General features: G+C 47.2%; 1 protein-coding gene across 2 annotated transcripts in view; it reads left to right on the top strand.

The window, feature by feature from the left end:
• LOC124039556 (vascular endothelial growth factor receptor 1-like) overlaps positions 1-13642 on the top strand; it is a 100871-nt gene that overhangs the window by 34772 nt on the left and 52457 nt on the right. For both annotated transcript variants that reach the window (XM_046355655.1, XM_046355654.1), the window contains 2 exons: positions 3620-3789; positions 4485-4632. In XM_046355655.1, the coding sequence (XP_046211611.1) occupies positions 3620-3789; positions 4485-4632 (318 nt within the window). The remainder of the gene's footprint in view (positions 1-3619; positions 3790-4484; positions 4633-13642) is intronic.

The raw sequence follows: 13642 nt of genomic DNA, 5'->3' as shown, positions 1-13642 counted from the left end.
TACCCTACACTACCCTACACTGCCCTACACTACCCTACACTGCCCTAGACTACCCTACACTACCCTACACTATCCTACACTGCCCTACACTACCCTAGACTATCCTACACTACCCTATACTATCCTACACTACCCTACACTACCCTACACTGCCCTAGACTATCCTACACTATCCTACACTGCCCTACACTACCCTAGACTATCCTACACTACCCTATACTATCCTACACTACCCTACACTACCCTACACTGCCCTACACTACCCTACACTGCCCTAGACTACCCTACACTACCCTACACTGCCCTACACTGCCCTACACTACCCTACACTGCCCTAGACTACCCTACACTACCCTACACTACCCTACACTACCCTACACTGCCCTAGACTATCCTACACTATCCTACACTGCCCTACACTACCCTAGACTATCCTACACTACCCTATACTATCCTACACTACCCTACACTACCCTACACTACCCTACACTGCCCTAGACTATCCTACACTATCCTACACTGCCCTACACTACCCTAGACTATCCTACACTACCCTATACTATCCTACACTGCCGTACACTACCCTACACTACCCTACACTACCCTACACTGCCCTACACTACCCTACACTGCCCTAGACTACCCTACACTACCCTACACTACCCTACACTACCCTACACTGCCCTAGACTATCCTACACTATCCTACACTGCCCTACACTACCCTAGACTATCCTACACTACCCTATACTATCCTACACTACCCTACACTACCCTACACTGCCCTAGACTACCCTACACTATCCTACACTGCCCTAGACTACCCTACACTACCCTACACTGCCCTAGACTACCCTACACTACCCTACACTACCCTACACTGCCCTAGACTACCCTACACTACCCTACACTGCCCTAGACTACCCTACACTATCCTACACTACCCTATACTATCCTACACTGCCCTACACTACCCTAGACTACCCTACACTATCCTACACTGCCCTACACTACCCTACACTGCCCTAGACTACCCTACACTATCCTACACTACCCTACACTATCCTACACTACCCTATACTATCCTACACTACCCTATACTATCCTACACTGCCCTACACTACCCTAGACTACCCTACACTATCCTACACTGCCCTACACTACCCTACACTGCCCTAGACTACCCTACACTATCCTACACTACCCTACACTATCCTACACTACCCTATACTATCCTACACTACCCTATACTATCCTACACTACCCTACACTATCCTACACTACACTATCCTACACTACCCTATACTATCCTACACTACCCTACACTGCCCTAGACTACCATACACTATCCTACACTACCCTATACTATCCTACACTACCCTACACTGCCCTAGACTATCCTACACTACCCTACACTACCCTATACTATCCTACACTACCCTACACTACCCTATACTATCCTACACTACCCTACACTACCCTAGACTACCCTACACTATCCTACACTATACTATCCTACACTACCCTATACTATCCTACACTACCCTACACTGCCCTAGACTACCCTACACTATCCTACACTACACTACACTACCCTACACTGCCCTAGACTACCCTACACTATCCTACACTACCCTATATAATAATAATAATAATATATGCCATTTAGCAGACGCTTTTATCCAAAGCGACTTACAGTCATGTGTGCATACATTCTACGTATGGGTGGTCCCGGGGATCGAACCCACTACCCTGGCGTTACAAGCGCCATGCTCTACCAACTGAGCTACAGAAGGACCCTATACTATCCTACACTACGCTACACTATCCTACACTACCCTACACTACCCTATACTATCCTACACTACCCTATATTATCATACACTACCCTATACTATCCTACACCATGCTACACTGCCTTAGACTACCCTACACTATCCTACACTACCCTACACTATCATACACTACCCTATACAATCATATACTATCGTACACTACCCTATACTATCCTACACCACGCTACACTGCCCTAGACTACCCTACACTATCCTACACTACCCTACACTACCCTATACAATCATATACTATCGTACACTACCCTATACTATCGTACACTACCCTACACCACCATACACTTCCCTACACTACCCTATACTATCATACACTATCCTACACTACCCTACACTATCCTATACTATCCTACACTACCCTACACTACCCTACACTACCCTATACTATCCTACACTACCATACAATATCCTACACTACCCTATACTATTGTACTCTACCCTACACTACCCTACCCTACACTACCCTACACTATCCTACACTACCCTACACAACCCTATACTATCATACACTACCCTACACTACCCTATACTATCCTACACTACCATACAATATCCTACACTACCCTATACTATTGTACTCTACCCTACACTACCCTACCCTACACTACCCTACACTATCCTACACTACCCTACACAACCCTATACTATCATACACTACCCTACACAACCCTATACTATCATACACTACCCTACACTACCCTATACTATCGTGCACTACCCTACACTACATTACACTATCCTTCGCTACCCTACACTACCCTATACTACCCTATACTATCATACACTACCCTACCCTACACTACCCTATACTATCCTACACTACCCTACACTATCCTACAATACCCTACACTACCCTATACTATCCTATACTATCCTACACTACCCTATACTATCCTACACAACCCTACACTACCCTATATTATCCTACATTACCCTACACTATCCTACACTACCCTACACAACCCTACACTACCCTATACTATCCTATACTATCCTACACTACCCTATACTATCCTACACTACCCTACACTATCGTACACTACCCTACACTATACTATCCTACACTACCCTACACTATACTATCCTACACTACCCTATACTATCCTACACTATCCTATACTATCGTACACTACCCTACACTACCCTACACTATCGTACACTACCCTACACTATCGTACACTACCCTACACTACACTATACTATCCTACACTACCCTACACTACCCTATACTATCGTACACTACCCTACACTACCCTACACTATCGTACACTACCCTACACTATCGTACACTACCCTACACTACACTATACTATCCTACACTACCCTACACTACCCTATACTATCGTACACTACGCTATACTATCGTACACAACCATACACTATCCTACACTACTATTATTTGTCACATGCGCTGAATACAACAAGTGGAGACCTTACAGTGAAATTCTTACTTACAATATTTACCAAATAAATTAAAGTAAAAAATAATTAAAGTAACACAATAAAATAACAATAGCGAGGCTATATACAGGAGGTACCGGTACTGAGTCAATGTGGGGGGGTACAGGTTAGAGGTCATTTGTACATGTAGGTAGGGGTGAAGTGACTATGCATAGATAATAACACACTATCCTACACTGACTTATGTGAGAGATAGAGATGACCAAGTTACATATGTATGACGTTTTAGCATTCTTCATTTTAGCATTATTTAATTGTTCTTCACATAAGAGTTCATTGAGGAATTTCCTGCATGTTTTTCCGTGTTAGGTTGAAGGATGGGAAGGTGGCAGCGGAGGAGTGTTCCCGTTACCATGTGGACGGGAATTCCCTGGTGATCCGTGATGTGGTGGAGGAGGATGCTGGGAAGTACACTATCCTGGTTGGAATCCAGGAACACAGACTCTACCAGAACCTAACGCTCTCTCTTGTGGTCAACGGTAAGGACAAAGTTTTCCCTGCTCTCTTCACCCTCCATCGCTTTCTCTATTTGTTTTCATCTTCATGCATCCTCTCTTTAGCTCTGTGCCTACTTTGTGTCTCCTAGACATTCTGCTGTTCCATTCTGTTCCCTTTCTCTTCTTACCCTTTTTATCTCTCTCTCCTCTCTCTCTCTCTCTCTCTCTCTCTCTCTCTCTCTCTCTCTCTCTCTCTCTCTCTCTCTCTCTCTCTCTCTCTCTCTCTCTCTCTCTCTCTCTCTCTCCTCTCTCTCTCTCTCCCCCCCTCTGTCTCTCTCTCTCTCCCCTCTCTCTCTCTCCCCCTCTGTATCTCTCTCTCCCCTTCTGTCTCTCTCTCTCCTCCCTCTCTCTCTCTCTCCCCCTTCTGTCTCTCTCCCCCTCTGTCTCTCTCTCTCCCCTCTCCCCCCCCTCTCTCTCTCTCTCTCTCCCCTCTGTCTCTCTCCCCCATCTGTCTCTCTCTCTCCTCTCTGTCTCTCTCCCTCTGTTACTCTCTCCCTATCCCTCCCCCCCATCTCTCTCTCTCTCCCTCCCTCCCTCCCTCATCTCTCTCTCTCTCGCTCTCTCGCTCTCTCTCTCTCTCTCTCTCTCTCTCTCTCTCTCTCTCTCTCTCTCTCTCTCGCTCTCTCTCTCTCTTCTCTCCCTGTTCATGGTCTATGTGTCTCTCTGTGTTCCTTCAGTGAGTCCTGGGATAGGGGAGAAGGCAGTGTCAGTGCAGGACCCAGGTAGTGTTCCGCGGGGTAGCAGACAAGCCCTGCACTGCACCTCCCACGGAGTCCCCCCTCCTCACATCGCATGGCTCTGGCACCCCTGCCCCCCGAAAGGCCTGTAAGTACACCTTGTTCTCACATGTCACATGCAGTAGCATAAACACACACATCTTCAAAAAGGTTTGTAAATACTCCTTTACTTAAAGCACAGACACACATACAGTCCTGACACCCTTGCCTATACATATCCAATCAACATACTTGCATACAGCATACTGTGTATCTAGAATAATGAATACACACACCTTAATTGCATGCCCACATAGTCTCCTAATACTTTACACAGTGCAGTACTATTCTTAAAACCTGTCAGACATTGGGTCAGTAACCGAAAGGTCGCTGGTTCGAATACCCATGGCGACAAGGCAAAACATCTCGCAAATGTGCCCTTCAGCAAGGCACTTAAACCTATTTTCCCCAGGGGTGCTGGACTACTATGGCTGACCCTGTAAAACAACGTGTTTCCCTGTACCTATCTGGTGTATGTGACAATAAAACATATTGTTATTATTATTCATTTTTGTCATTGTTCCTAACTTAGAATTGTGGCAGAACAGTGTGTGTGACTATAAGATGTGTGCCTGTTTTAGGGTGTAAATGAGAGAATGTGTGTGTGAGTGTCTCTGTGTGTGTGTGTTTGTTTGTGAAGGGAGACATGTTTTGTCTAATTCAGCATGTGTTCAGACAGGGTTTCCTCTTTGCAACCAGAACAGATGCCTTTGGAAGTCTTTCATGTCTGTGAGTGTGTGAATGTGAGTGTGTGTGTTTGTTTCGTCATGTCTTTGTCTGACTCTTTTACCGTGTGTGTGTGTGTGTGTGTGTGTGTGTGTGTGTGTGTGTGTGTGTGTGTGTGTGTGTGTGTGTGTGTGTGTGTGTGTGTGTGTGTGTGTGTGTGTGTGTGTGTGTGTGTGTGTGTGTGTGTGTGTGTGTGTGTGTGTGTCCGTCTGTCCGCCTGTCCGTCTGTCTGTCTGTCCGTCCGTGTCTGTCCATCCGTGTGTGTGTGCACGCGTGCATGTGTCTGCCTGGTACATTCACAGACACAGTACAATGTCACTCAGACTTAATTAAAGAGCAGAGTAATAAAAGCCCACTTCAATAGAGGCCTGTTCTGTGTTTTCAGTCACTTCAATAGAGGCCTGTTCTGTGTTTTCAGTCACTTCAATAGAGGCCTGTTCTGTGTTTTCAGTCACTTCAATAGAGGCCTGTTCTGTGTTTTCAGTCACTTCAATAGAGGCCTGTTCTGTGTTTTCAGTCATGATTAGTTGGTTCCTAAATCAAACGCTGTGATTTTCCTGTCCAGAACGCAGGGTGAGGTGGATGTTTATTACTGTGATTGCACACTGCATTCTGGGATGCCTTTTCTAAAATCTGACACACACACATTCACACACATACACTCACCTCATGACACACACACACTCATACACTGACACACACATTTTTTAAAGGTCTTGTGAGAAACGGACTTGCCCAATAATCAGCTATGATATTCCAACACACAGACACACTGATCCTACAATACACACATTCTCAAGTTCTCATGAGAAGTGGCCTTCCCCAACAATCAACTATGATTGACACACACACACACTTGGCAGGTCTTGGAGGTCAGACACTATTGTGTTGGTTGTGTTCAGGTTAAAGAGGTTAACCAGAACCTGAGCAACATGGCTTCCAGACCAAACTATCACCCTGTATACTCCCCACAGAAACACGCTGTGACATCATACTGTAGGTCAACTATGTACTTGACCTATCACACCAGCCCCCTCCCCCCCTCCACACACACACACACACACACATACACACATACGCATACTCATACACACACACGCACATACTCTGCCTACTTCCAATGCTTGTGGAAACTCTCCACATTCAATTGCCGTAGTAACATCACATAACTTCCCTGAACTGTTATCTTGCCAATCAGTAGTGTATACTGACTGCCTTAACATGAATAGCTTTATCAGGTAACAACTGGCATCTTTCACACACACTAACCTCAGCAGTGCATACACCGTGTAGTTGTTTCATAAGAACGTATATATTCAGACAGGTAGGCTACAAGAGGTTTGGGGTTCAGAATGAGCAGTCTTTTCTATTCATTTACAATTTCATTTTGTGTGTTTTCATGGTCACACTGTAAAGCACTGAGAGTTGTAGAATTGTGTTCTAGAGTTCTAAAGTAGTGAATCAGAATGTGAATAGATAGCTGATGATAGATACATCCTGACCAGGACCTTGTTCTTTGTAGCTCTGGCGGAACACGGGCCTGACACCGCCCCGGAGGAGGCCCAGGGACAGTGGGCTGGGCTGAGCCAGGCTGATAGGGCTGGGTGTGGGTCTAAAGCCTGGGTCTGAGTCTGGATCCACCCTTAGGTCCTAGGTCTGGTTCCTTAGTGCTGGATGTGTCCCTGGGTCCAGTCGTGGATACTTGGTCCTACCCTGGGCCTGGCCCTGGGAACCACACTGCTCTTATCTGGCCTGGGCAGGAGGCTCGCTGGGCTTCCTGTGCCAAAATCAGAGCAGTTTTCCTCTCCTTGTTTGGCTTCCTCCCCGATGCGAGACGCTTCCCAGCAGCGTGATTGTCCCTCCGTCTTCAAACGTGGCACAGTCCTGCTTCCTCAAGGGCTTGATCTATTCTTGAGACCCCCCCTCCCCTGGCCTTCCCTCCCCACCTCCCTCTCGCCAGCCCCCTCCCCCAATTACACTTCATCAGAAGAATCACCCCAGCACCTCACATCCACACCACTCAGGACCACCTTCCCAGCCCCCCCCCCCCCCTCCATTACACATCATCAGAAGAATCACCCCCACCACCTCCCATCCACACCACTCAGGACCACCTTCCCTGCCCCTCCACCCTACTGCCACCCCAGCAGGCACCTTCAATGACAGACAGCACAGCAACGGCGCAACCCCACATTGGTGCTTTCTGGGATCTCGGGCTCGGAGGAGAGGGGAAGGGGGGCGGGTGGCAGGACAGTGACCTGGAACACTGTTGAACAGTGAGAAAGAGGAGGAGGAGGAAGAAGAGGAGTGAGAGGTCACACCACACTGAGGACAATGATCTGATCAGCTTTTAATGGTTATTATTATATTTATTTATTTCCTCTTACCCAGGTTTTATTTTACACCCCTTTCCTCGTTACAGTTTTTATTTTATTTACACTGTTACATTTCTCAGACATTTTTAGCCAGAAAGAAGTGCAATTCCATCCATCCACTAAAGCCATGTTTTTCTGGAGCTGCTTCTGCTTCTTGTGTTCCTAGAGTGGTACTATAATGGGTACATGAGCCTGACATCCTGTTGTAGTTCTGACATCCACAAAAGCTGTGAGTTCTCTTCTGACTGTAAATCATCTGCTGTTTATGTAAGTAGCTGTACATGTCAGATGGGCGAGTGAGCGAGACAGAGGGGCGGGGGGTGCGTTGGCTATGGGATGCCCTACAGTTATTTGTTATTGCAAGATAGTGCTTTGTCCTCCTCTGGGACTGATCATCAGACACCTACCATGTAGGAGTTACCCAGAGACAATGACAGTCATATGTCCTCTTATGTCATGTTATGTCAACTTATGTCATTTGTAAGTCGTTTCACTGTATATCAATAATTTGTCATCCAGTGTGATGTTATCTATGTATTAAATTGCCATTTATTGTGCGGAAAATAGTTTGTCTGTGAGTAATATATGCATAGGAAGCTGTTTTTATGGGTTGTGTGTCTGTGTGTGTGTGTGTGTGTGTGTGTGTGTGTGTGTGTGTGTGTGTGTGTGTGTGTGTGTGTGTGTGTGTGTGTGTGTGTGTGTGTGTGTGTGTGTGTGTGTGTGTGTGTGTGTGTGTGTGTGTGTGTGTGTGTGTGTGTGTCTGTGTGTGTGTGTGTGTGTGTGTGTCCCTGCTCGTCTGTGTGTGTGTCCCCGTCCCTGCTCGTCTGTGTGTGTGCATTTGTGTGTCCCTGCTCGTGTGTGTGTGTGCATTTGTGTGTCCCTGCTCGTGTGTGTGTGTCCCTGCTCGTGTGTGTGTGTCCCTGCTCGTGCGTGTGTGTCCCTGCTCGTGCGTGTGTGTCCCTGCTCGTGCGTGTGTGTCCCTGCTCGTGTGTCTCTGCTCGTGTGTGTGTGTCCCTGCTCGTGCGTGTGTGTCCCTGCTCGTGTGTGTGTGTGTGTCTCTGCTCGTGCGTGTGTGTCCCTGCTCGTGCGTGTGTGTCCCTGCTCGTGTGTGTGTGTGTGTCTCTGCTCGTGCGTGTGTGTCCCTGATCGTGCGTGTGTCCCTGCTCGTGTGTGTGTGCATTTGTGTGTCCCTGCTTGTGTGTGTGTGTCCCTGCTCGTGTGTGTGTCCCTGCTCGTGCGTGTGTCCCTGCTCGTCTGTGTGTGTGCATTTGTGTGTCCCTGCTTGTGTGTGTGTGTCCCTGCTCGTGTGTGTGTCCCTGCTCGTGTGTGTGTGTCCCTGCTCGTGCGTGTGTGTCCCTGCTCGTGTGTGTGTCCCTGCTCGTGTGTGTGTCTCTGCTCGTGCGTGTGTGTCCCTGCTCGTGTGTGTGTGTGTCCCTGCTCGTGTGTGTGTGTGTCTCTGCTCGTGCGTGTGTGTCCCTGCTCGTGCGTGTGTGTCCCTGCTCGTGTGTGTGTGTCCCTGCTCGTGTGTGTGTGTGTCCCTGCTCGTGTGTGTGTGTGTCTCTGCTCGTGTGTGTGTGTCCCTGCTCGTGTGTGTGTGTCCCTGCTCGTGTGTGTGTGTCCCTGCTCGTGTGTGTGTGTCCCTGCTCGTGTGTGTGTGTGTCTCTGCTCGTGCGTGTGTGTGTGTGTGTCAATGCTCGTGCGTGTGTGTGTGTCCCTGCTTGTGTGTGTGTGTCAATGCTCGTGCGTGTGTGTCCCTGCTTGTGTGTGTGTGTCTCTGCTCGTGCGTGTGTGTCCCTGCTCGTGTGTGTGTGTCTCTGCTCGTGCGTGTGTGTGTGTGTCAATGCTCGTGCGTGTGTGTGTGTGTGTGTGTGTGTGTCCCTGCTTGTGTGTGTGTGTCAATGCTCGTGCGTGTGTGTCCCTGCTTGTGTGTGTGTGTCTCTGCTCGTGCGTGTGTGTCCCTGCTCGTGTGTGTGTGTCCCTGCTCGTGCGTGTGTGTGTGTGTGTGTGTGTGTGTGTGTGTGTGTGTGTGTGTGTGTGTGTGTGTGTGTGTGTGTGTGTGTGTGTGTGTGTGTGTGTGTGTGTGTGTGTGTGTGTGTGTGTGTGTGTGTGTGTGTGTGTGTGTGTGTGTGTGTCCCTGCCTGTGTGTGTGTGTCCCTGCTTGTGTGTGTGTGTCCCTGCTTGTGTGTGTGTGTCCCTGCTCGTGCGTGTGTGTCCCTGCTCGTGCGTGTGTGTGTGTGTGTGTGTGTGTGTGTGTGTGTGTGCCTGCTCGTGTGTGTGTGTGACATCTACGTTGAGGTATCATTCTACGGGTCTCTCCCAATGTGATTCATTCCATGTATACAGATTTTCTATGAGTAATATATAAATCTAATATTTAATAATTTTATACGACTAACTTACTTATGATAAATGCCACATTTTTATGAAAACTGTTAAGATGTATTGTTTAAAATGTTATATCAATTGTATGTTTTTTACATTAAATTTGCTTGAAATTGTGTGTTGCTTCCAACTATTCGACTTTTCATGGTTTGTAGATGGAGGTAATAAGTTATTTAGCGGGTTCTCTAAATACAATACTGATACAACATCATAGACAAAACAACAATCAGTCTCACCATGGGCAGGCACACTGTGTGGATGTGTCTGTGGAATGGATCAGTCTCTATTTCTATGTGTATATATGAATGTATGTGTGTGTATTCATGTATGAGTGTGTATGTCTATATGTGTGTGTTTGTATTGATCTATGTCATCTAACTAACCGTGTGTGTGTGTGTGTGTGTGTGTGTGTGTGTGTGTGTGTGTGTGTGTGTGTGTGTGTGTGTGTGTGTGTGTGTGTGTGTGTGTGTGTGTGTGTGTGTGTGTGTGTGTGTGTGTGTGTGTGTGTGTGTGTGTGTGTGTGTGTGTGTGTGTGCTTGCATGTGTGTGTATGTGTGTGTGTGCTTGCATGTGTGTGTACGTGCATGCAAGCATGTGCATGTGTGTGTACGTGCATGCAAGCATGTGCATGTGTGTGTACGTGCATGCAAGCATGTGCATGTGTTTCCGGGGAGGAAAGAGTTGGCTGTTTGATTGGTATGTGTGTGCGTGTCAGGGCCATTGGTGTCATGCACAGGGTGGGTCGCCCCTACAGGACACGGGCACTCGCTATCTCTGCCAAGAGGAAGAGCAATCAGAGAGCGAGATAGCTGAGAAGAGGAGGGAGGGAGGAGGGAGAGGAGAAGAGCCACCCAGGGAGGAGCACACAGAGACAGAGAGAGAGAGAGAGCCAGAGAGGGAGCCAGAGAGAGAGAGAGGGCTGGGAGGATGGGGGGGATGGGGAGAGAGGGAGAGGGGAGGGAGGAGAGGAGAAGAGCCACCCAGGGAGGGGCACAGAGAGAGAGAGCCAGAGAGGGAGCCAGAGAGAGAGAGCCAGAGAGAGAGAGAGAGGGCTGGGAGGATGGGGGAGAGGGGGATGGGGAGAGAGGGAGAGGGGAGGGAGGAGAGGAGAAGAGCCACCCAGGGAGGGGCACAGAGAGAGAGAGCCAGAGAGGGAGCCAGAGAGAGAGAGAGGGCTGGGAGGATGGGGGAGAGGGGGATGAGGAGAGGAGAAGAGCCACCCAGGGAGGGGCACAGAGAGAGAGAGCCAGAGAGGGAGCCAGAGAGGAGCCAGAGAGAGAGAGGGCTGGGAGGATGGGGGAGAGGGGGATGAGGAGAGGAGAAGAGCCACCCAGGGAGGGGCACAGAGAGAGAGAGCCAGAGAGGGAGAGAGAGAGCCAGAGAGAGAGAGAGGGCTGGGAGGATGGGGGAGAGGGGGATGGGGAGAGGAGAAGAGCCACCCAGGGAGGGGCACAGAGAGAGAGAGCCAGAGAGAGAGCCAGAGAGAGAGAGAGGGCTGGGAGGATGGGGGAGAGGGGGATGAGGAGAGGAGAAGAGCCACCCAGGGAGGGGCACAGAGAGAGAGCGCGAGAGAGATGGAGGGCTGAGAGGAGACTGGGAGGATGGGGGATGGGGAGGGAGGAGAGGAAAGGAGCCAACCAAGGAAGGGACAGAGGGGAGGGCACTGGGCATATCATAGAATCCTAGAATCAATTTGTGATCATTTGAGATTATGAAAGGTATTAAAATATTGGTGTAAGAAAATACTAAATTGGAGTTCCTCTGTAAAATATATCTCAGGTGAAGATTACAGTGGTAATCCTCTAGGAATGATGGATAATAGGATGGACAGTTAATGAATGGTGGGATGGTTTTAAGAATGAGTATTGAGTGTTGAAGTGGGATTGAAATAGATTAAATTGTGTGGGATGTTTGCATTGATCTACACACAATCCTCCATAATGTCAAAGTGATTTTTTTATTTTTTTATTTAATTTTTACATATGTTAACGAATGAAATAACTCAAATATAGTCGTTGCATAAGTATTCACCCCCTTTGTTTAGGCAAGCATAAATTAGTTCAGGTGTACAATGTCGCTTAACAAATCACATAATCATTTACAAGGACTCATAGGGCTTGAAATCATAGGGATTGAAAACATAGGGATTGAAATCATAGGGATTGAAATCATAGGGATTGAAATCATAGGGATTGAAATCATAGGGATTGAAATCATAGGGATTGAAATCATAGGGATTGAAATCATAGGGATTGACATCATTCAATCAATCAAATGTATTTATAAAGCCCTTTTTACATTAGCTGATGTAACGAAGTGCTACAGAAACCCAGCCTAAAACCCCAAACAGCAAGCAATGCAGATGTAGAAGTCACGGTGCCTAGGAAAAACTCCATCGAAAGGCAGGGACCTAGGAGGAAACCTAGGATTCATACTTTTTAAATGACTAACCCTTCCTCTGTCCCCCATGCATACAACATCTGGAAGGTCTCTCAGTCAAGTATTGAGATTCAAGCACAGATTCAACTACAAAGACCAGGGAGCTTTTCAAAAACCTCAAAGAAGAGCAGTGATTGGTAGATGGATAACAATAACAAATCAGACATTTAATATCCCTACGTATTGTTAAGTAAATCATTATATTGTGGATTGGTATTTTATTAGGATCCCCATTAGCTTTTGCAAAAGCAGCAGCTACTCTTCCTGGGGTCCAACACAAAACATGAAACATAATACAGAACATTAATAGACAAGAACAGCTCAACGACAGAACTATACTTTTTTTTAAAGGCACACGTAGCCTACATATCGTTGCATACACACAAACTATCTAGGTCCAATAGGGGAGAGGCGTTGTGCCGCGAGGTGTTGCTTTATCTGGTTTTTGAAACCAGGTTTGCTGTTTATTTGAGCAATATGAGATAGAAGTTCCATGCAATAAGGGGTCTATATAATACTGTACGTTTTCTTGAGTTTGTTCTGGATTTGGGGACTATGAAAAGACCCCTGGTGGCATGTCTGGTGGGATAAGTGTGTCTGTCAGAGCTGTGTGTAAGTTGACTATGCAAACAATTTGTGATTTTCAACACATTAATGTTTCTTATAAAAAGAAGAAGTGATGCAGTCAGTCTCTCCTCATCTCTTAGCCAATAGAGACGGACATGTATAGTATTAATATCAGCCCTCTGATTACAATGAGAGCAAAACGTGCCGCTCTGTTCTGGGCTGCAGCTTAAAGGTATTCTTTTTAAGAATAATGGGCAAATATTGCACAATCCAGGTGTGCGAAGCTCTTAGAGACTTACCCATGATGACTCACAGCTCTTAGAGACTTACCCATGATGACTCACAGCTCTTAGAGACTTACCCATGATGACTCACAGCTCTTAGAGACTTACCCATGATGACTCACAGCTCTTAGAGACTTACCCATGATGACTCACAGTTCTTAGAGACTTACCCATGATGACTCACAGCTCTTAGAGACTTACCCATGATGACTCACAGCTCTTAGAGACTTACCCATGATGACTCACAGTTCTTAGAGACTTACCCATGATGACTCACAGCTCTTAG

The sequence above is a fragment of the Oncorhynchus gorbuscha genome, linkage group LG07, assembly GCF_021184085.1.
Source record: "Oncorhynchus gorbuscha isolate QuinsamMale2020 ecotype Even-year linkage group LG07, OgorEven_v1.0, whole genome shotgun sequence".
NCBI lineage: Eukaryota > Metazoa > Chordata > Actinopteri > Salmoniformes > Salmonidae > Oncorhynchus > Oncorhynchus gorbuscha.
This window is presented reverse-complemented; position numbering and strand designations above follow the sequence as displayed.